Raw genomic sequence first — 25,337 nt, forward strand, 5'->3', positions numbered from 1 at the left:
GCTCATGACTTGGGAACGATTAATACTTAGCATTAAAGTATTTATTGAGGAGTAGCTTATGCGTGTGTCCTATTATTGCATTAAGAGATTTGTTTTGCAGGTCCATGTGACCTTTTCAGACTAGCTAGTGAACGATGATGATTAGCTTATTTAATTAGCTTTTTTTTATTTTTATGAATGAATCATTTACTTTATACTCATTATCTCAGTGTAATCACCATCTCATTTGCTTTCCACTAAATGCATGCTGGGAGCGAAAAAGTGCAGTTCAGTGTTGGCATTTGTCTGAGATCAGCAACTTCAAAAATATTACAGTGATGCTGAATAGATATATTCATAACTGCATTAGTAAGACTGTAATTCAACCCCATGTGAGTGTTTATTGCTAATAGCTATAACCTAAAACACCTGTGAAACATGTTTTTTCCTACCCCACCACTAATACACCTTTTTGATACAGTCCTAACCAAAAGAAAACAGCTGAATACAAGTAAATCCAGAACACTTTCATCATATCCCCTTTTGTTATGTGTGCTGTTCTTCCACAAATAAAATTGCATAAAGCATAGAGGGGCACTTCACATGGCAAGTGACAGACAAACCTTCTAACGAGGTTAGTTTTCCTCACCCAGTGGTGAGGAAAACTCTCGGATATTTCCTCAGTACAGTTTTCCCCTGTCCCCGGTAGAAAGGAGCAGCAGTTAGCACTGCAGAGCCCTGCTGCTGCTCTGTCTGAGCTCTATCATATATGGGACACTTCACATGGAGTTAAGACTTTGCAGAGTTTGCTGGTGTCTTTCAGAGTCTGCAGCCCGCCTCTGGGAGCAGAGCGGAGTACAGCACTGCAGCAGCGACCTGTCAGTGTGTGTTGGTTCTGTGCCATAGGTAGGTCTCCTGGAAATAGGCTGCAGCCGGCCATACGTCCACACCGCACATCAGCCATGATGTATGAGATGCCACGCGGGGCCCATTATTCAAACTGGTTGTATGCTCCGCTCTCCCTTGCTGACACAGTCACATGCACATCTGCTCTGCTCACAGTATGTAGGTTGCTGCGACAACTGCTAAGGGTCTCAGCACAAAAAGAAGAAAGCCTATCTTACTTTGCCCTGTTTTAAGAAGCAGCGCAACACGGAGTACGGACATGAATTAGTGTGTAGAGCAGGCTCCTATGCAAAGGCTACAAATTACACTGGCTTGTATTGATCCTGGTTTCATTTTACCATGGCTAGTATCTTCAATTAAAACTAACATCACAGGGGCAGTTAGAATATTGCCATAAACATAATGAAATTTAATTTATCACAAGATCAATTTAGCATGAAAAAGGTAAAAAAATCTGAAAACTTTTCCAGAAATCCTTCTGCCACCGGTATTTTGCACACTGCCTCCATGCTATATCAAAATATTTTTACAAACTCACATAACTCGTACAGTATAATCCAAGTCTCATTTATCTAGTTATCTACTTCCTGTTTTAGATGTTTGTAGAAGATTCTCCGTTCAGCGTAGAGGCATGTTAGAAAAACAAAGTTTTCCTCTAGAATTAAAGGGTCACACACGGTGAATTATTAAATATAACGTTGGCATGCTAACATGCTCACAATGCCAACGCTAACGTGCTGATGTTTAGGATGATCATCATCCTAGTTTAGCATGTCAGTATGCTAACGTTTGCTAATTAGCATTAAAACGCAAAGTGCAGCTGAGGCTAACGGCAATGTCTTGCAGATATTTGGTCATAAGCCAAAGTGTTGTGCAAATAAAAATTTAGACTGGACGATGGTGATGGATGTAAAAGTAGTGGAAGTCATCCTGTGGGTTTCATGAATATCTGAACCAAATCATAACAATGCATGCAACTAGGGCAGAACACGAAAGGCTATGGTCAATAAAAACACAGGGATGAAGAACCCTTTGTGACGGTTCTCTTGGATCATCAATGTGCTCCGCATGGTGTCATGATGATCTGTCCATTAGATTACGAGACTCCATGTGTTAAGGCCACTGTGTGAAGAATTTTGTGCGATCACATCTTTCAAATGATTCGGACGGCCTGAAAAAAACAACCTCAGAAAAACATGTGTGCAGTCCATGTTTTGCTCTCAGCCGTTCATTCTGTGTCCTCAGAGTGGATTTGAAATTCTACAAGTTGGTATTTTAACCTGAGGGTAGTGCTACAGGGGAGAGTGTTTAACATGGAAACAATTCATAATGGCAAAAACAATTGCAAGAGACTTAAGAGACAGGAATGGATAATAGGTGGCTGTTCAAACAATGGCTGTGTGGCTGTGTTTATGGCTGTGTGGCTGTGTTTATGGCTTGGCGGCGGCATCATCATTTACGTTCTGCAGTGAGATAAAAAACGTGTTACATGTCATGGTTCCTCAGTCACGGAGCTCCTCTCATCTGCCCTGTGCTCTCATCTCATTTCATTGGTCCTCCCTCCTCTCCCCACTTCTCCGCTGACTCGTTCCTCTCCTCTATTTTCTTGCGTCTCCTCTGCACTAGAACATTCCGCCACGATCAATCAGATTACATAAGAGCACTGCAGTGAGAAGCAGTGAGGAACGAGAGAAGCAAAGAAGTGAGGGGTGCCTGCCGTCTCACTTTCCCTCTTTTACACTACTATTCCTTTCTCTCTTTCATCCCTGCTCCCACACACACACACGAACAGCTGATCCTTTCTGCAAGTGTCCACACTGCTGTGAGGTTCGTGCAAAAGGTGGTTTCTTCAACTGTTAGAAATTTGGCAGCTTGATGAAAAGAGATTCATATTCCTCCAGAGCACAGAAAGACTATCAAATATCTAGAGGGTTAATGGAGCCATGGCAGAATACCAATGACTCAACAGTTACCAATCCAAGACATTTCTACACCTGGCTACTGCACCTCCTAAAACTGCACCCATTGAACATAAAGCCTAAAGTGTGCTTACAACTCAAAGCTTTAGTAAAACTCAAATTACCACCTCACAGATGTATGCCTCTGCCAACCAGTCAAATTGTAGTTTACAGCCATGTCCGTCCAAAGTGTGATCATTTTATCCTATTAGACATTTGAGTGAAATTATCATAATTAGCATCAAAATTCTTGAGCTATAACCAAAAAACGTGTTTTGTGAGATCACAGGGACCTTTGACCACCAAATCTTAAACAGTGCATCATTGTGTCCACGTGGACCTTTGCGCCAAATTTGAAGAAATTCCTTCCAGGCGTTTCTGAGATACTGCGTTCACGAGAATGGGACGGACGGAGAGACGGACGTGCAGAATTATTACATGAATGCACACAGCACTTGAAAGCAGCTACACAGCAGGTCTTCAGAGTCAGCGTGGCGGAGTAAAGAGGGACGCGATCAGGACAATAGTTGTTGAAAAATGACTGACGAGCATTTCTAATGAGCAGATGTGGTCTGAAATGACTTGGCTGTGGGAGTAGCAGTAGAAGTGCACAGCAGCAAGACAGAAGAGCAAAAGCAGGACAAAACATAAAGCCAGAGCTAGGCCGATAAATCGGCCAGGGCTTTGTATCAGCCAGTATTAGCTCATACAGATATATCACAAAAAGGTGTGCATGTCGGCCTATTGCGTACAAATTAGGGCTGCAACTAACGATTATTTTAATAATCGATTAATCTGTCGATTATTTGTTCGATTAATCGATCGGATAAAAAAAACAAAAAAGCATTCATTTCCAACCCTTTAATCAAAAACAGAGCTGACAGTGCACATTCACAGAGCAACACATCTTCACAAAGTGCACAAACAGGTTGCTCGAACATCCCTGAGCTGTTAAAGTCATTATTTAAAAAAATAAATGGACTAATATCAGGAGTGGGGTTCAGCGGGTTTACCCACGCCTCTCAGTGAAGGGTAGACACGCGCTGATCCACTCAGTGAACGGCTTTCAGGCCGATAAGCCACGCCCCCTCTCCGGCGCGTCCAGCGCGATACACGCGAATGAACACAAATAGTCCCCGGAGATACCGGCCGCGTTCATCGCGTTCACCGCGTTTGGTGTTCACACACCAACACCAAACGCGCTGAAGAGGTCCCCGGCGATCGCGACGCCGGCGCGAATGACGCGAAAATATTACAAATCGCGTAAATCAACTTCCGGTGTTGTCATGGCAACGTTTATATGCCAACTCTTTTAATAATCGATTTTTATCGATTTTATCGATTCGTTGTTGCAGCCCTAGTACAAATTCCAACAAACCACTCCGAAACCTTGTGGAAAGCCTTCCCAGAAGATTGGCAGCTAAGATTATGTTTCTGTTATTTAGCCTACCCTGGTTGATACAAATGGGATGGACAAAACAATGGAAACACCTGTCAATGTAACAATACAATTCAACAGCCCCACAAACTATACCCTCAATGATAAGTCTTTGGGTCTAAGCCTCTCTCAATCAACATTTGAAGGCTTGTTATGGGAGGAATCATTACAGGACTGTTGGGTCTGGCCTAGTTTTAGCTCGGTGGACCTGATAAACTGGCAGCTGAGTCTGAGCGTATATTTTAGTGAATCTGGAAGCACGCTACCTGAGCGTATACAGCAGGTGTGAGCTCCACACTGCACGTCGGCAATAACTGCAGGCTACAGTTCATCAAATAGTGATGGATTTGATATGAGCTGCGTTCGGCCTTGGGTCTTTGGGGAGGACATGTGTACAAAACTCCGTCTGACAGATTGATTGGAACACTGGCCTTGAGGTAGACTTCAGTGATAACCAGCCTGACTGGGACCAGGCTCGTGTGGAGGTCTCGGTTTCCACAGAAACTTAGATGAGACCTATTTAAACCCGCTTCATGAAACTGGGTTTCTCAACAGTAAGCCTGGCTTAACTAAAGCTTTGTGGCTTTATGACACGACCCTTTGTTCCCGTGTGCTTTCTTTAATTGTTTCACTGTTGCCTATTAGTATAGGACTGTGTTGCAGTCTACCCATCATCCCCTGCTGAACTTGTGACTCATGTCTGGCCCTCTTTCGCTGGGTTCATCCTTTGAACCCTGTTGAAGGTCACCTTCAAAGCATGCTTCAGTCCTACCTGGGGCCGCCCCGCCGCCTCTCCCCCTCTGGGCCTGTAATGTATTTAGCTCTTTTACTCTGATTCTACACTACAGTCTGTGCATCAGTAACTTACATTGGCTTTTACAAAATATGATTCCAATGTTATCTATAAAATATAGTAAAATATTTTTTTTATAAATATTAGTATAACGGTTATTTACCGTTAGTCACCTTGCTCAAAATTTCAAATTTGTATGCATTAAATTAAATGCAGCAGTAAGTAGGCTGGATATATACTAAAGCTACAACTTTCATAAAAATAACTTTTGTCATATTTAATCAGACTGTTACTACATCCTGACAATGGTGCGTGAGACAGACCGATATCTTCTGCCTCCTTTTAGTGCTCCTAAAGTCATTTGTAAGATTCCACCGGACCCAAAGGAGAACAACCAATCAGAGCAGAGGGGTCTCTAACGCAGCTGTCAATCACTTGTGGTGAACTCCAAGGAAACTGTCAAACTAGTGTCACAGCCTGGGCGATGCTGATCAAGTATTCAGAAACTGAGCTACAACAGGGCTACAGGTTAGTTTGGCACTGTAGGCTACACATGGCTGTAATCCACCAGTGAACACAGTAGAAGAAGAAGCTGTTGCAAACTCAGAAAACAAAACAAGTCAACTTGGTCATCTAGTCTACAATCTAGTCTAAAAATGGAAAGAGGTCTTCCGCACTTCGTTTGAATTGGACAAGTTTGGATTGTTCTTTCGTGTCAGCTAGTATTGGCCATGTTTCACATTACATTAAAGTCATTTAGCTTTTATCCAAAGCGACTTACAATAAGTGTATTCAACATAGGTATCCACCAGAAGTCATAAGTGCATCTCCTTTTTAAACAAGCATCAAAGAGCATAAACCAGAGCCAAAGTACAGTGCAGAAACAAACGAATACAATAAGTACAATAAACTAATATGAATATAATAAGTGCAACAAACTAGTATGAATACAATAAGTGCTAAGTGGAAGGCTCAGGGTAGTACTTCTTGAAGAGGTGAGTTTTCAGCCTGCGCTGAAAGATGGGCAGTCCTGATGTCAGTGGGGAGCTCATTCCACCACTGTGGGGCCAGGACAGAAAAAAGCCGTGACCGGGTCGATCGGCCGCAGGGACCTCTGAGTGACGGGGCCACCAATCGCCCCGAGACAGCAGAGCAAAGTGGTCGGGCGGGGGTGTAGTGATTGACCATGGCCTGGAGATAGGAAGGAGCTGTTCCTTAGCACCAGAGTCTTAATGTTATCCAGAGACGAAGACAATATAAATATATATCCGCCCACATGTCATGTGAGTTGAATGTTGTCGAATTGTTTTGCGCAATTAAATATGTTTTATCAAACTTTACCGGGTTTTTGAAAGCGATACTTAAAAATATGTTTTCATTTAAACAAAGTTCAGTACACATTGTTGGCTCTGCTGTACGACACAGAAGGTGTTCACCTGCCAGCATGCATGCACAGTAACCAGACACACACACACAAAGGCCACACACTGGCTCTAAATCACAGCAGCGCACTGACCAATAAGTTGTCCAACATTAATTATGAATCCACCAATCAGCCTCACCCCTCCTTTTGAATTATTCAGCAGTGGCATACAACGTTTAATTGAGCCGGACCAGACCTCAAAGAAGAGCAGTCAACCACTCTGGCGATTGTCTGTGTGTGCGCGTGTGTGTGTGGATGCAGTTCCTCCATGTTTACCTGCCGTCTCGATAAAGTCAGTATAATGTACAACATGCTGTACTGGCCACTCTGCTGCTCGCAAGCTTCAAACACAACTTCAGTTGTCATCGTAGCGTCCCTCGTTACCCGCATTGCCACAGTAGAAACACCCCTCCAAAACAAGTTATACTCACGTCACTTTTGTCCACAATAACACCAGCCAACAGCATCCTAGCCAGCAACAACCAGGAAGCAACCTCCAGTTCTGCCGAGTAAAGCTGATGCTGAAGTGTCTGAAAACCTGCATTCTCTTTACTGACCATCAGGGGGCGACTCCTCTGGTTGTATAGAAGTCTATGAGAAAATGACTCTACTTCTCTCTTGATTTATTACCTCAGTAAACATTGTAAACATGAGTTTATGGTCTCAATCTCTAGTTTCAAGTCTTCTTCAATACAGCATGATGTTCATTTAGTAAATGATGGTCTATTTAGAGTCAAACAGACCATAAAGCAGAGTATGCTTTAGGGCGGGCTACTGTGATTGACAGTTCCCTACCAGAGCCGTATACAGCATCTCAACATCACTCCTCCGCATTCCAAATAGGTAACCTCCGTTGATTGGTTGCGACGGCCGTAATCCAAGATGGCGAAATCGCCCAACTCGAGGCTTCATAAACGCAGTCCACAAACCAACGGGTGACGTCCCGATGACAACATCCACTTCTTATTTACAGTTTATAGCAACAACAAGCTAACAACATGTTAATGCTAACTGTGCAATATAAAGGCTGTTCTTCAATATGCTGATATCTTAGTCTTCTTGGTTAACAAGATTTTGGCACCACAGCATCTAGTAGATAACCTGTGTTTTCAGTCACTGCTTCTGTAGTATAAAATACATTTCAAGACAGTCACCTACAATATGACAGTATCTGTGCACCTGAGGAGGACCAGAAATAGCGAAAGAAGTTATTTTCTGCTTTTCAAAAAATGGTTTCAGAGCTTGTGTCTATTTACCTTTATGAGGAGCCTTCATAACAGACAGCTGACATCAAAGAATTTGTGCTAAAAGTCTCCACTTTTTTAAAAACTATACACACAAAAAAACATTCACAAACATCAATTGAATGTCAGACAGCCGGAAAATGGCAAATGTCTGAATTGTGAGAAAGTTAAGTTAAACATTTGAGAAAGTGTCCGACAGTCAAGAGAGTTGTGAATGCCATGTTTTAACAGTTAAACATTGCACAGATTACGAACAAATTAATTGATGAATTGGGAAAATAATCTGCAGATTGATTGATGATCAAATATTATCATTAGTTGAAGCCCTGAAATAAACCACAAAAGACACTGAAAGAGCCCATTTTAAGTTGTTTTTTAAGTTGATCTCTGGTCAGATCGGTCGATAAGAACTGGTCCCCTTGTAGTGTGAAGAAGAGGTAAAAAAAAAAGCCTCAGTAATGCCACAGTAATAATCAACACTTTCTCCCTAGATGTTCTATCTTCATATACAGTATGCCAACTGCATGGATGAATAAATCTCCAACAAAGTGACACGAGCCATGTTTTCATTCAATTGTCAAGCAAATTATAAGCGCGCTTTTGAAATGTCGCAAAAAATAAGAAAGCCAGTTAGGCACGTTTCCGTCAACTGGTTTGGAGTGAATAAACTTGGCTACAGCTTGGTTTGGTCAGAAGTTGGCGCTGTAGGCTACACATGGCTGTATTCCACCAGCAATGAGAGTAGAAGAAGTAGAGGTCGTGAACCGGTCAACCTTGGCCATCAAACCCATATGCAATAGAAAAATGGAGAGAGGTGGAAGTTGTTTCAATTGGTCAAGTTTGAATTGTTCTTTCATGTCCGCTAGTAGTGACCATGTTTCATGTTGTCTGGAGACGAAGACAGCATAAATATATATCTAGGAACAGCTGATCAGTCATGTGAGTTAAATGTTTGCAGATCCAGTCATGTTCTTCAGGTAACATATTCTTTTTCCCATTAGGCCTTCGTCTTTTGAATTATTATAAAAGAGCTAACGCTAGCTAAGTAAATCTGTTGCTCTTTTAAAACATAGTAAAGAACAGAGACCTTTTTGTGTTGCCTCTATAGTCTCTATGTGGACGGAGTCATTGTGACATCACCCATTGGTTTGTGGACTGACGTTATGAAGCCTCCAGTTTGGCGATTTCACCGTCGCCATCTTGGATTATTGCCGTCACCATGTTGTTGTTTTTGCAGCCGGTGAACAGAAGTTAATATATTTGGAACACTAAGGAGATGCCGTTTACGTCTCTGATAGCAGCAGCAACCTGTCAATCACAGTAAGCCCACTTTAAAGCATACTCTGCTTTATGGTCTATTTGACTCTAAATGGACCATCATTTACTAGACTTAATAGACTTCTATACAATCAGACTTCTTTTTGCAGCTGGAGGAGTCGCCCGCTGCTGGTCAGTAGAGATAATGCAAGTATTAGGACACTTCTTATACTTGCATTCTCCAGAGATTGCCACTTGGTCGCCTCTTTACTCCACTTTTCTTCCCGCTTCAAGAACAACCACGCTCTCTCGTCTAGTCTCTCTCTGGTTGAAGATCAAGCTGTTCCACTCAGCGCTCCCCCTACAGGCCTTCCGACAACTTCCATTATGTGGACCAGATATGCAGCACTTTTTCTGTTGCACTTGTTCTATTTCATCCTTACTGACCGCCAGAGGCAGTGTTTAACACTGGATATCTTCTGTCTCGCGCATGCGCAGGTCAAATATTTATATCAACAAAGTCACCTGTGACCTCGGATGACCCCCGTCGTCTATAAGTTCCGGTGTCATTCCGAGTTCAGTCCTTTTTCATCTTCTCGCTACGCAGGTTAGCTACCATGGTAGCATAAGCTTAAACAAAGATGTGTCTATGATCAAGACATATTGGAGCTTGTCGCTGTAGCCTTGTGACCACCGGTCGGAGTTGCGGATCTCTCGCCCTCCAAAGGCTGCGACAAGCTGTCCCTCTTAGGAGGGAGTGGCGTTTTGTCGCCGTTCGGACCATTGAGCCCCGGACTGGTGGACGCCCCTATCATCGGTCATCACCAGTCTGATAAGGGCCACCGAAGTCGTGAAGACAGCAATCGGTGAGATCGATTAACATTGTTTTCTATAACAGTTGTTCGTTTTCCATGGTTGGCAGAGCGCTTCCGCTCTAGCTAATCGAGTGGCATACCGACGAGAGCGTAGAATATACGCTGTCAGCCCGCCCTTCACAGATACGGCTATCACAGTTAGCAGTGTCCTCGCTCAGGCTAACTTGATGAGATGCTAGTTCGACTAGATCGATATTAGCATTGTGTCCACTGATTTTGTAACATTACGGCTATCACAGTTAGCGAGTGGTTCCGCTCAGGCTAACTTGATGAGATGCTAGTTCTACTCGATCGGCATTAGCATTGTGTACACTGATTTTGTAACATTATGGCTATCACAGTTAGCAGAGTGTTTCCGCTCAGGCAAACTTGGTGAGAAACTAGTTCCACTAGATCGACATTGACATTGTGTCCATTGAGATTTAATTTGACATCTGACAGATTTCACAGTTAGCAGTGTCCTCGCTCAGGCTAACTTGTTGAGATGCTAGCTAGATAAAGGTGGTACTGGGACTGTGTCCATTTACTTTGTAACCTTACTGCTGTCACAGTTAGCAGAGTGTCCTCGCTCAGGCTAACTTGGTGAGATGCTAGTTATACTAAATCAACACTGATGTTGTGTCCATTGATGCTTTTTACGCATTACGGCTGTCGCAGTTGGCAGTGTCCTCACTCAAGCTAACTGGTGGGACACTAACTAGACTAAGCTAATACTGGGATTGTGTCCATTGATTTTGTAACATTACGGCTATCGCAGTTAGCTGAGTGTCCTCGCTCAGCCTAACAGGTGGGACACCACCAGTTATAGCGACTGTCCTAGTGAAGAGAGTGCCCTCGCTCCCCTCTCACTTTAAGGACTGTTTTTTTGGCCTGTATCCACAGTGGCAGAGTGCTCTCGCTCAAGCTAACTGGTGGGTCACCTATATCTGCAGCAAATATCCTAGTGAAGAGAGTGTCCTCGCTCTCCTCTCACGGTAAGGACTGTTGTTTTTTTTTTGGGCCTGTTTCCACAGTGGCAGAGTGCTCTCGCTCAAGCTAACTGGTGCGACACGCAATATCTGCAGCGAATGTCCTAGTGAAGAGCGTCCTCACTCCCCTCTCACTGTAAGGACTGTTTTTTGGTTACAGTGGCAGAGTGCTCTCGCTCAAGATAACTGGTGGGTCACCAATATCTGCAGCGACTGTCCAAGTGAAGAGAGTGTCTGAAGAAATCACTCCCCTCTGACTGCCCCCTGCCTGTTCTCTCAGACTGACCCGCTCAGACTGACTTGGAATTCCGCATCAACTAGTGGGACATGGGTTCCCCCAGAATCGCGGCCATGGTAAACTCTCCCGGCTGTAGGACCTGTATAGCTCCTCTTCAGCCTGGGGACGGCCATGACCTCTTGCCTTAGCCTCGAGTATCTGAGGGAGGGCCTCTCGGAGAACCCAGGCAGGACCTGTGGCATCATGCCTTGAGCAGTAAGGTCTGCTAGGCTGGCCGAAATGGAACACCTGATGCTTGAGGTTTACCTCCCCCTGTCAGGACAGCTGAATCCAGCTCAACCTACCCTGATCATTTGCATGGCGCTGGCACGCCTGCAGTGGGATACACAGTGACTTTGTTGATATAAATATTCGACCTGCGCATGCGCGAGACAGAAGATATCCAGTGTTAAACACTGCCTCTGGCGGTCATCCAGGATTCATAGAACCGTAGTTACATTCGTAACTTTCATTTTCAGGGTTTGTGTGTTTTTGATTTGGCCTCTTTCTGTATTTGCAGCGTATTTGCTGTTTATGCATTTGTTTCTGTTGTTATATTTTGGGGGATTTTCATGTTTTTTAACTGGGATTGCTTGAGAAGCTGCAGCACATTTCTTCTAATCAAGATGTTTTGGGCTGTTTTAGTTCATTCGTCCTTGTCGGCCACCGCACTCAAGTCACCTGGAGGACATTGATGTGAGTCTACTCATATGGTCCACCTTAAAGCAGAAAGGATGGTGCACTGCGCCCTGTCAGCCCTGATCACACACTGTGTGGGTGAGTGTTGTGGTTGATAGATGTTGAGGGACTTGTGTGGCTCGTAGAGCGGACATAACATTTATGAAACTAGGAGGGAAGTCATTAAACTTTCATAGAGAGAAAACGGGCTCATCCGTTTCTTTGTGTGCGTGAGCTGCACGGACAGCTGATGGAGGACTATTGCTTTTTCCACCCGCCCCTCACCCAACCCTGCTCCACACAGTACCACTTCTGCACTGAGTCCCTGTACATTGTTATGTTTTCATTTAAAGGAACGTTTCAGTAAACACTGCTTTGTTCAAAAAGCCTAATATAACACCGTCCTTTTTCTAAATTGGGATAAAACACCAATTTGAACAATAAAACCCTGATGATGAAATGTTAAGCCAATGTCACTGAATTACTATTGTTTTTGTTTTTTTCTTTTCTATAATTACATAGAAACATCATTACTTTTCTGCAAAGCTGTGAGTAACGGCACTGCTCTGCAGTGCTAGAAAACCTCATCCCCCTTCTTTTCATTGACACGTCTCAACCATGGACTGAGAAGTGGACTAAGTCATCGTGACATTACACATTGGTTTGTGGACTGTTGTTATGAAGCCTCCAATTCGTCGATTTGGCCGTCACCATCTTGGATTACAGCCGTCGCCATGATTTTTTTTTTGCAACCAATGAACAGAAGTTACCATATTTGGAATGTGGAGGAGTGACAGAGATATGACGTATAGAGCTCTGGTAGCGGCAGCAAACTGTCAATCACAGTAAGGCCACCCTAAAGCATACTCCTCTTTATGGTCTGTTTGACTCTAAATGGACCATCATTTACTAAATGAACATCATGCTGTATTGAAGAAGACTTGAAACTAGAGATTGAGACCATAAACCCATGTTTACAATGTTTACTGAGGTAATAAATCAAGAGAGAAGTAGAGTCATTTTCTCATAGACTTCTATACAACCAGAGGAGTCGCCCCCTGGTGGACACTAGAGAGAAACGTTTTAAGACACTTCCGCATCGGCTTCACTCGGCAGAACTTGAGGTTGCCTCCTGGTCATAATGCTGGTAGAACAGTCAAGTGTGTTGATATGCAAAAAACTGAGTCTATGTCCGTCTGTGTAGGAGAGACAATTAGGCTTGTGCGCATGCGCTGGGATTTAAAAGACAGAAGCATGCACAGACAGAACTTTTTTTTTTTTGTCTTTGGCACATAGTGGTACTGTATATTGTTTCTAGTTTCACTACCAATGATTACAAAACATGAATAAAAGCCTACACAGAGTTTTAGATGTGAACCTGCCGAGTTTTATTTCGGACAAATCCAACTTTTCTTAGCATCACAGTATGAAGGCTCATTGGCAAACACCGTTTTTACCATACTCCACCAACACACACTAACAGAGTTCAATGGATCGATACTCAGCCGGAGTGTCTGCTATATCTTCCATGTTCTCCTTTCCTCAGTATGTACTGCTTTTACAGCTCCCCTTTATTCTTAACCAACAGTTGTTTTCATACTATTCCTTTACTGGGTCAGAAGTGTGTGTTAACAAAAACTTGGTTTTGCTCCACAGGCCGGTCAGCATGTCCTTACATGGGGAACAAAGCTCCCTTGATGAATTTAGGACAGTGCTGAAGTGGCAGAATGGGTACAGTAAGTTCTATACTAACACAAACAACCTCTGAGCCGTTCCTCACCCTCACATATCCATGCTCCATGTGTTCATATTTTTTAAAAAGTTATATCGGCTGGTACATCTTTATAGTTGTTGTTTTTTAACTCCAAAATATCAATTATCACGCCTCAAAAATCCAGTGTATGTTGGACTGCAGCATATTATGACAAAGGAGGAAGTAGCTTGACGTCACACCGCCTAAACGGGAGGCACTACAGGTGAATAGTGCCAAAAGAAAGAAGAAATCAACATAAATAAAAAAACAATAAATTATTTTCGGTATTACAAGTTTTCTGAAATGTAATGTTTAAATATGCAAATGAGGCACCGTCTAATGCTAACGTTTTGGTGAATTTAGGAGACATATACTGGTGCAAATAGACAAAGTAGTAAATGGGAGTTTTGGGATGTTTTTGCCAGCAGTGTCTCACCTGAAAACTTTGTGGGGGGGAGGTCAGCATGTGACTTTAACATGGGAGACTGCAGTTAGCTTACTGGTTACCACAAACCACAAGTAATAGTTCTTCTAATCCTAACCACAATTGTTCCCTAAGGAAGTCAGAGAAGTCTGTGTTTATTTAAACCAAACCATCATCTAACCCAGTGGTTCTCAAACCTTTTCTGTCGCGCCCCACTTTGGAGGAAGAAAAATGTTCATGCCCCACCGCCCCAACAAAATGGTCCATGTTGAACTTTTATTGAAATAACATTTTGTGACGCCATATGCTCACACATACCAGCAGAATTTATTTTAAATATGAGCTTTAAAATGTAGCATTCTGGTGTACTCTGAGAAGAAAATTAAGTGATAAGACATTTACTTTAAGCAAAAAACGAATTTATTATTCAGTTATTAATCAGTATTTCAGCTCTATTATTATTAACCTTTAAAAGCTTTTTAGTCATATAAAAACAAAGATAGCAAGAGTAGCGAGAACCATCGCCTGTACAAATAAAGTGATTAGTTTTCATTACTGTATGGCTTCATATTAACTGTTATATCTACTGTTACTGTACAGCTGTTAGGATTGTGGCCAATCTTCTATTTGCAAATAATATGCATTCAATCCAGTTCAATTATTTAAATGAAAATGATAATATATAAAGTAGCTTATCAATTGTAAAATAATAGCTGTGATTTAACTGCACGTGGGACTGTTGGTCCTCTGGCTGTGGTCATCACAGTGAACAGTGTCTGTCTGTGTGATGAGAGGACACGTGAGCCCTTGTTGCTGTACTTCATCTCCTGGAGCAGAGGCTGCATTTAGCATACCCTGCTTTATCAATGTATTTAAAATACTGTGACAGCGGGAAGCTGTACTCACGTCTGTTTAGACCTCCACCTTTATCCAGGCCCAGCTCCACCTTTATCCAGGCCCAGCTCCACCTTTATCCAGGCCCAGCTCCACCTTTATCCAGACCCACCTCCACCTTTATCCAGACCCAGCTCCACCTTTATCCAGGCCCAGCTCCACCTTTATCCAGACCCAGCTCTACCTTTATCCAGACCCAGCTCCACCTTTATCCAGGCCCACCTCCACCTTTATCCAGGCCCAGCTCCTTCACATCTCAGCCCTGCATTAAGCTGCGCTACACAAACAGCCTCCTCTCCCTGAAGCTCTTTGACCTCATCATCTCATCAGTATCTGGGCCTTTCATTCTACTTTGAGTTTGGGGGGGGGGGGGGGGGTTCCACATGCAGTGGACGTTAACTTAACCCAGTAAGTCTGAACTGTAATGGTACAAAACGTAACTTAAACTTTAACGGAGGGAAAGACGCTGTAGACATCTTAACGCCCCACAGTTTGAGAACCACTGATCTAACCCTAACTAGGTAGTGTTTGTGTCTGAACTTGACCCTGGTTGTGACTGATCACAAACAAATGTTTTTTGTAGTGGTGTTTTTAATTGTTTTGCAGGGCACTAAACTGATGTCCTCCTGCTGAGAGGGGCATCAGATCAGAATCATTTAGTTTGGATGACTTTGGCTTCATGCAATTCATTTCAAATCCAACTGAAATTGAACATAACTGCATTGATCATGTGGGTGAACCATAAGCTTTTAGTGATATTCAAGCAGCCACACAAAAACGAAACCGGTGTCCTCCCACCACAGAGTCTCTCATTTCACTGCAGGCCAAATGCTTCAACTCTAACTTGTTGTAAGGTCAGAAAAAAGCTTCTATGTGTCGTTCTAGAGGGCACGGACCAACAACATATTTTGTCGTTTCATTTGGAGAACATTTGAAAATGACCCTGATTTTATTCAAACTGATTTTCTCATGTGTGAGAGGTGTGATTCCTGCTGCCAGATGTTAAAAGTAAATATTGATATCATATCAACAAATAAAAATAAATGAAGTTGAATTAATCAGATAATGTTTATTTTAGGTCATTTGTATTTACGGTCTTCAGGGGCTTGTGTCGATACTCAAAAGATAGATTTCGGGTGGAGTGTCCCTTTAATTGACCTGCTGTGGCTCTCCTGGTGGAATGCTCTGCTCGGTCCATTTCTACAGTCTGCAGACTGTCACAGAGATTAAATGAACACAAACACACGGCTGCGGCCATGCTGTTTGCTTTGTGCTGAGACATCAGCAGGCACCAGTAACCATGTATTGATCTGCATTCAAAGTGCACTTAGCAGGGAGTGCTGAAGGATCAGAGGGGGGGGGGGGGGGGGGTGTTGAAAGGTAGGGATGGAACAGGAGGAGAGGAGAGGAGGCAGGAGAGGGAGGAAGAAGAGCCTGGATGTAAACCTACAATTGCTATTAGAAACTCAGCAGTTTTGAATATAAAATACGTTTGTCTCTAAAAGGGACACAGAGGCATTATCAGCAGGAGCAACGGTTGTAGACTGACAGGTAAAGCCAGTGGAGATGTAGTGAGACGGTTGGGCTAATTCAAATAATGGGGTGCATTAGTCTCTCATGTACCACATAAACTACTGATAATCAAGAACCATTATCACAGTATCTCTACACAGTCCTTTCTTTATTCAAATATATATATATTGTACAATGTTGCAGTATAGCTGCAGTGCATTCATATTTGAGTGGACATGTATGAAATGTTCAACAGCGACAGCAAGTGTAGCAATGTACCAGAGCAGCAGAGAGTGGGACTTTAGAGGAGTTAATGTGCAGTCAGACTGATATTGACAGACCTATCATGAGGCATTTCCAAGCAGATGGAGAGAACAGCATGGAAGTTGTACAGCTACAGTATATAGATCAATGGCAGAGCCGGTGACATAGCCAGCATCAAAACAACTCAATAACACAACCCGTGAACATTGGTACACACACTGACTGTAGACTTTTCAACTCCAAACTCCCTGACGTACCACTTGAAACAAGTACCTTCTCAAAGTGTTGGTCCTGGTAACCTTCCATGTCATTACCATATGACACTGATGAATGACTTTGCTTTGTTTCTGTTTTAGTGATGAGGACAATCTTAATGATCGTGTTCCTGTCTGTGCTGCCACACTGTATTGTGCCGTCTTGTTAAATGAGAGTTGCTCCATCACTGCCAATACCATTTGCCTCTGATGAACGCAGTGCAGATCTAAACGTTAGTCACTTGCGCCTAATGAAGTATTAAATGAAGCGGAGTGCTCCAGTGCCTTTCCCTGGCTGCATTGCCTGTGAAGAGGCCCTCACAGTCTGAGCGCTGCTCCTCCATTCAGCGGCACCTTACTATCACTGCCACTCCTACCAAAGAACCCCACTGAGAGAAACCCTTCCATCCCTGCTGCATCAAATCTTAACATTTGTTCTGCTTTGGGTTCTGAATATTTTACTGGGGAACTTAAAGCTACAGGAGACTTAAAGCTCAACAGAAAGTGAAATAATTATTTTGTGATCAGGCGGCAACCTCAGGTTCTGTTGATGCGGAAGTGTCTAAAAACGTGCATTCTCTCTCCTGACCACCAGGGGGCGACTCCTCTGGTTGTATAAAAGTCTATGAGAAAATGACTCTACTTCTCTCTTGATTTATTACCTCAGTAAACATTTTAAACATGGGTTTATGGTCTCAATCTCTAGTTTCAAGTCTTCTTCAATACAGCATGATGTTCATTTAGTAAATTATGGTCCATTTAGAGTCAAACAGACCATAAAGCAGGGGATGCTTTAGGGCGGGGCTACTGTGATTGACAGGTCGCTACCACTACCAGAGCTTAATAGGGCGTCTACGTCACTCCTCCGCATTCCAAATATGGTAACTTCAGTTCATTGGTTGTGAAAAAAAACAAGATGGTGATGGCCATAATCCAAGATGGTGACGACATATCGCCGAACTCGAGGCTTCATAGCGACAAACCAATGGGTGACATCACGATGACTACGTTCACTTCTTACGTTGTGATAAATGTTGATATTGACTGATGATTATCTTATTAAAATTTCTAACAAATAAAAAAGTATACAATACTTTATCATACCTTAGGCCATGTATGTTGGATTGCAGAATAATATATAATCTCTAGAAATATGTCACTTTTTATGCTGTCGTAACACTTAAAGGGCCGGTGTGTACGATTTAGGGGCATCTATTCAGGGGTTGAAGTGCGGCTTGGCATGTGCGTGAACTGTAATTCACATAAAAGATATGCTGCTATTTTATTAAATGTATCAATTCACACTGAATTGGTGAGTAGAGCGTCTCGCTTCTGGACCATCTCATCTTGGGAACCCAGGCTGGGGCCTGATGCTATTTTAGGGGTATTAAATATGTAACTGATATATCAGCACCCCACTCTCAGGTTTAGCACTCCAAAAGACTAATAAAGATATACAACTATAAACACAAGAATACTCATTCAGTGTAAATGTGCATGGTTTCTATCACTGTTCCATGAATAACTACAATTCCATATTGCACCTCCATGTTGCTAAGGTAGCCCAGAATGGACAAACCAAGCACTGGCTCTAGAGAGTCTTTCATGTATTATGTCACCTGAAGGCCACCGTAGTTCTCCGAGACACTTGGAAAGGGAGGAGTGAGCAGAGGGGTGTTCAGCTGGTTGCAATCTGCATCCTCACCAGTGGCGGGCCGTGGATTTTATACCTGGGCCTTCAGTGCTGCTCTCCACTTCTAATAACCTCATTATGACGTCACAGCTACGGGTTATTATTTGTTTCGTGTAAAAGCCGCATATTCACATAACACTGCAACATTTGACAAATGAAATAAAATGTGCAGATACATGAATACGAGCACATATTATACGCTGCGTCATTAACGGACAATATAGTCCAAATCAATGTAACACAATGACAAACTCACAAGAGCAGTCGCATATATTCATATGACAACAAACCAACAAATCAATCCAGCAGACCTGCAGCGGATCCACGCATTCCACCGCATTCCACCACACGAGCACGAGCCATTCAAATACTATTCATAAAAACGCCACGATTGACAAATGAACAGTAGAGGTAAACAAACGAAGTTCACTTACCAAATGCTGTCTATGCTGACAAAGAGTTTAATCCCAGTACATCAGTTCCAGTAAGAAGTCCAACCGGATCCGCCGCCGGTCGGTTGTCCGTGGTCCGCCGCTGTTCGGTCGTCGTTTTTGACCGACGTTCGGTTGTCTTCCGCTGCCGGTCGCTTGTCCGTCTTCCGCGGCCGGTCGGTGGTCCGTTTTCCGCCGCAGTTTGGTGGTCGCCTTCGACCGCGTTCGGTGGTCGTCTTCGGCCGTGGACCGGCGAAGGGCGGGCCGCGGTTGTGAGTTGTAGATCCACTGGAGTCTCTCCAAAAGTACCGACGCTCAGTTAAAATGAAACACATTCACAGCCATTACATGTGCAACGCTTCTGACGCTGCATACAAATCCTTTTCCTGGCTGGTCAGGGCTGCTAGCTGTGGGGTCATTTCTTACTGTCCAGTTTGTTCAGAAATGTCCTTCTTGAGAAAAGCGTTCCCAGTAACTCCGCCACTAAATCCGTTTCTCCTCCTTCCGCCATTTCATATTAAAAAAACAAAGCTAGGTAAAATGTCTATCAAATATTTCCACTTGAACTCTGTCTGCTACAAAGCTCTGATAGCAATCATGTTTCGCGGGCTCATAGTCACGTGCCCGCCCACTGACCAATCACAGCACACTCTGCACCTTGCTGGCAGAGAGGCATCTGGACTCTGAGCTGACGTAACTTGGCCTGCAAACAGCTCTGGTGCGGCCATGAATCCCAAACTAAAGATCTGATTGGTTGAATCAACAATATCGTCCCCATTCAATTTAAACTGCACATGCCAGCACTGGGTGAGTCTGCAGGCTGGGGCCTCTCTTCTTACTAGAGACACAGAGGTGAAATCTGATTGGATAAAAGCTCTACTTAAAACAAGCTGCACTGGAAGCAGAGCAACTGAGGAGCACAGTAGCTGTGCAATGAGAAAATAAGATAATGGGAAAAATATTTTTATAAATTATAATACATATAAGAAAAAATTAAATGTATTTAAGAAAAAATATTAAATTATAAAATAGCTATAACTTTGTGATTCTGTTTAGGCCAGCAGAGAAGGCTTTGCAGGCCCTGACGGCCCGCCACTGATCCTCACCATATATATACGTATATATATATATACGTATATATATATATATATATACGTATATATATATATATATATATATATATATATATATATATATATATATATATATATATATATTAGTGCTGGGCAACGATTAAAATTTTTCATCGCGATTAATCACATTATTTTTTTTGCGATTAATCTCATTGTTATGCGCAAAATTCAATAAATAACTCAAAAGTAGTGTATTGCGCACTTTTATTTTATAAGTACTGCTATATGAACAAAAGTGCAATAACATTTGGTTTGCAAACACTTTAAACAAATAAGGTTCTTTTTACAGCAGTATTCCCCAATAGCAGTTAAAATACAGTTATGATTCTGATAATAGATATTCTGCCAGTGTTCACAACTTTATCTTCATGTGTGTAATAGATGCAATTTGAAATATACTTCTTGAAAACTGCAAACCTATCTACGTCATGTTTTTATGTTTGTTAAATTATCAGTAGCAATAACTAAATGATATGCTTATTATACATATTCCAAACAAAAAAAATTTAAAAACTCTAAAAAAATAATTTAAATGAATCATTGCTTTTTGGGTATTTTAGTCAGACATATGCAACGCTGATTACCTTAATATGTGTGGTATTTGTTATAAATGTATGTTGGTACATAGAGGGTGATAAGAAGCTGTACATGGAGGGACTTAGGACCCAGGGAAATGTAAGTGAAGGAAACGGAAGAGACACCACATAAACAGCTGTTCACCGCTTGCTGCTCTTGTGTTAAAAATATCCGCTTAATAATAAAAAAATAACGGCAACGTGCGATAAAATAATTGTCGGCGTTAATTAATTAATGCGTTAACGCGATAATAACGTGTTAACTTGCCCAGCACTAATATACTGTATATATATATTACTTTACAGCAGCACAAAATGAAGATGAACTAACTCTTAAAAAATACTGTCAACAACTTTAACTATATAAAATAACAAATATTTAAGAGGTGGCTTGATATTAAAATATACTGCTTTATCAGACATTTTAATTTCGCTACAGCTACTACAATGGACTACATGGTTAAAACATACACAGCTCATTAGATGTGTTGTTGCAGATTCAACAGATCATTGTAAACTAGTCAATAATTATCAGCACGAGGTGGACATCAATATCACCCAATTTGGAGTCATTGATTGTGAAGGCATTTCTATTTAGCTCAATTTCATGCACTATTGAATGTTTTTACCGCTTGGGACCACAACACATAATCATTGCTGGGTCTAATGGTTGCTCTCTTAATGGGACCCCAAAATGTCATTGAGGGGAATAGGTGTTAATGGATTGTTGGAGCCCAGACAATTCAGCATTTAGTTTGATCCACTGGCCGACTAGTCACTACTGCATTACTACAGATCTACTGCACTTTATTTAAATAGAGTCTCCAGAGTTGATGTCATACGTGTACTACAACATGCTGAAATGGTGACAGGTGGCCTGTTGAGCAGTAACCACAAACCACCACTGCAGTAGTTCTGCCCTCACCTCAAAGGCATGGATAAAATATGGATATCAGCTGGGATGGCATATTTTAGTTTTTTCAAATATCTCCTTTCAATGTTCTTCTGTTTATCTGAGTCCGGGTCCTGAAGGCAGCAGACTAAACATCCTGCACCAAGGCCACATTAACCTAGGGGGGATAAACCAAGAAGCTCCGAGGCTCAATATTTAAACCCTCCAGTATGTCCTGGGTACGTCCCTCCCAGTCAGACATACCCGGAGGAATTCTAATGAAACCAAACTATATCTACAAATACAAAAAAAAGGTGAGTTCTACTCATAGCTCCTCCTGAGTGTCTGAGCACAGACACCCTGAAAACTGTTCTAAGCTAGCTCAAAATGTTGATGAATGCAAGTACAATGTTCACTCTCTTGTATTAAAAAGAGAGTGGCTCTTAAGCTGCCAAATGCTCCACTGTGTTCACCAGTAAGTGTAACTGGGCAGGTATCATACAGTGGGTTTAATGGAGCCTTTCCACTAAAAACACCAGCCTGACATCGCTAGACACCAGGTTGATGAGAGCAGTGAGACTGAACCAAAACAATGAGCTGAAAGACACTAAACAAGCTCTGTGGAGCGGAGAGGAACTGCAGAGTGGGTGATAATTGTCTGTGGGTCTGTCACTCTGATTGACTCCTCTCACATCACACAGTTATTTGACCCATTATGAACAAAGAAATAATGGTGCAGCTTTAAAATGCATTCTGCCGGTGTGTCAAAGCATCCGTGGGGCGCCTCTCATTCCAACATGTCCTTCCAGTGGAATTACTTTTATAGGATCGAGCAGCTTAATAGCATTGCAGTAACCGTCCTTAATTTGTCAAGATACTGACGTTGGAAACTGCAATGGCAACCATCTCAGCCCTGGCAGAGAAAAGGGTTATCAGGCTTTAATTTTAAATGATTACCTAACATACATATTAATATATATATATATATATATTAAGATCTTTTTTTGGGGGGGATAAGAAAAACTGAATATGCAGTGCAGTTCCTCCCATGTCCAATACAACCTTTTACTTAATTATAAGAGAAACATTACATATGCACACACACGCGCGCACACAGACACAGCGTGCTGTGGCATTGCCTCAGCGTAGATGCTAATTAAAGTGAAGTGAAGCAGATGCAGCAGCAGCAGCAGCAGCAGACTTCACGCTGCCAGTCTGCACCGCACTGCGCCCCGCTTCCACCCAACACACACACAGCCCGCACGCTGCTCAACTCCTCTCTCTCTCTCTCTCTCTCTGAGACAATAATGACAGCGACACCGGCTACGACAAAAAACACCTATTCCTCCATCTCGCTTGTCCTCCGGTGTCTTTCTCACTGTCAATCATTGTGTTTTCACACCACTCCCACTGCACTAAGTCCTCTGTCAGCATGATGCGGACTCACTGACCAAGGACTAGTACCTCGCGGAGCTGTCATCCTTAATGCGGTAAACTCCCTGCCCCAACACACACACACACACACACACACACACACACACACACACACACACACACACACACACACACACACACACACAGAGCAGAAAGACGCAGTGACACCGAGCACCGCGCCGGCTCTCGGCCCCGCGGAGCAACATGACAACGACTTACAGTTCGCAGGAACTGGATTTCATCCTCGCCTTCTCCTCCCTCGGCCATGGTTAGCTTTTCACACAGAGATGCTCGTGCTGTATCTGCGTGTGGAGTACAGGCTGGCTGGGGTGTGCGCGCGCGTGGCGGTGTATGAGTGTTTTGAGACGGCAAAAGCCAACGCGCAGTGGAAATCGTCTCTCATTGGATGGCGCGCGCTCACCGAGGGAGGAGCCGCACAGGTGTGAGCGTGTGTGTGTTTGTGTGCGCGAGTAGTTTTTCTCTCTCTCTCTCTCTCTCTCTCTCTCTCTCTCTCTCTCTCTCTCTCTCTCTCTCTCTCTCTCTCTCTCTCTCTCTCTCTCTCTCTCTCTCTCTCATCCAATCAGATTCAGCCCCTATTTCTCTATGTATGGAGAGAGGCCAATGACTGCTAGAGAGCCTTTGCAGTTTAAGTAAACGAAGACGTTATTGTTGATTGTCATAGTCTTCAACCAAACAGATCTTTAGTTTGACATTCTTTGAAGTGCCAGTGGCACCGAGGTAGCCTGCTATGTACGTCTGCATTAATGTGCGCCTGATTGGTCAGTGGGCCAGTGCGTGACTAATGTGAAATTTAAGGAAGCTGGCAGAAGTTAGTTGGAGTAGTAAGAGTTGAAATTGAAAAATATGGAAGAATTTATAAAATGTTTAGGGTTTTGCTTGGTGTCCATGAATCGAGAAGGACTTCTTAATGGAACTGAAATGATGTACTGGGATTAAACTCTTTGTCAACAAAGAAAGGAGGATGGACTTGTCTTTAAGTGAACAACATTCGGTTTGTTTTGTTACATCTGCAGTAACGTTACTAATGTTCATTTGTCAAGGCCCAGGTATAAAATGCACGGCTTGCCACTGATATATATATATATATATATATATATATATATAATCAATAAAATATTAAAATAATATAATATGAATTATAACATGTCCACCTGCCTTGCACCAATGTACAGCATACACTGTAGCATATTGTGTGTCGGTGGCCGTGACCTTTCCATCAAGTAAACACAAAACTTGCCTCACATGTCTTCCCTGCAGCAGAGTTAACAGTAGGACTGGTATGTCAGTCGTAAGGAAGTGCTTCTGTCCACTACACACGTCGGATCAGCGTCGGAAATACACGAGGGCAAAGGGCAAAACTGCCCCTAAGAAATATAATGTTGCCCCTGATATCACTAGGAGAGGGGCAAAAAATTCCCCCATAATTTCCTCTAATAATAATGATGATTTAATTAACTTGTCAAAAACATCGGAGCGCTTCTTAATCAGACCTGTGACTGCGAGACTGCGGTCAAGTCAGCAGACACTCAGGTCTCCGTGGTCAACTCAGCAGACACTTACATGTTAGTGCACCTATACGCTGAAATTCACGGTAAACGCATTTAAACGGTACAGATCGGGAGCGAGCGAAGGACTTTGAAAGTTAGCGGAAAGATTAACGTGAGACAACATCCGGTTTCTTCAGATGAACATCCGGTTTTCAGAATAAGATGCCAACAAAGTATGCATAATGGAAATTTGATTAAATGAATTATATTCACATTAAGTAGAAAACATACTACCTGCATCTCGTGAGTTAAAGTGTCTTTATTCTTTGATTTGAGGGTTGCTGGAAATTAATAATACCTGACTGACAGTCGATTAAGATATTTTACTAAAACTCTGAACTGAATTTGTACCTTCAAATGGCACATTTTTGAAATGTTGAAGGTGCTATAAAAATGTTTTTCTAAAACATTCCACACAATGACTAATGCATATATGTTCAGGACAAAAATGGGTAATATCACAATATTTGAGGTGCTACAAAAATATTTTTCTCAATAATTCCATACAATGGCTGATGTATATGTAATCAAGGCATCGTTGACTTAATAATTGTTAATAATTGTTTAAAAAATGTATTAATAACCACAAAGAAATAAGAATAAAATTGAATGATTGTCTGATTTGTTTTTTTTTTGTTCAACAAATCTAAGAAAACACTTTGAATCTGTAGACTACTGCCCAATAGTCTGATTATTGCCATCTGATGGCAATTG

At 42.4% G+C, this 25,337-nt stretch overlaps 1 protein-coding gene across 1 annotated transcript in view; it reads right to left on the bottom strand.

The window, feature by feature from the left end:
- ryr2a (ryanodine receptor 2a (cardiac)) overlaps positions 1-23,322 on the bottom strand; it is a gene marked incomplete at both ends in the record, with an annotated part of 190,358 nt that extends 167,036 nt beyond the window's left edge. The window contains one exon of the mRNA XM_079183201.1: positions 23,275-23,322. Coding sequence (XP_079039327.1) covers positions 23,275-23,322 — 48 coding nt within the window. The remainder of the gene's footprint in view (positions 1-23,274) is intronic.
- Positions 23,323-25,337: the final 2,015 nt, after the last annotated feature.

Source organism: Pholis gunnellus (genome assembly GCF_910591455.1).
Source record: "Pholis gunnellus genome assembly, chromosome: 21".
Lineage (NCBI taxonomy): Eukaryota > Metazoa > Chordata > Actinopteri > Perciformes > Pholidae > Pholis > Pholis gunnellus.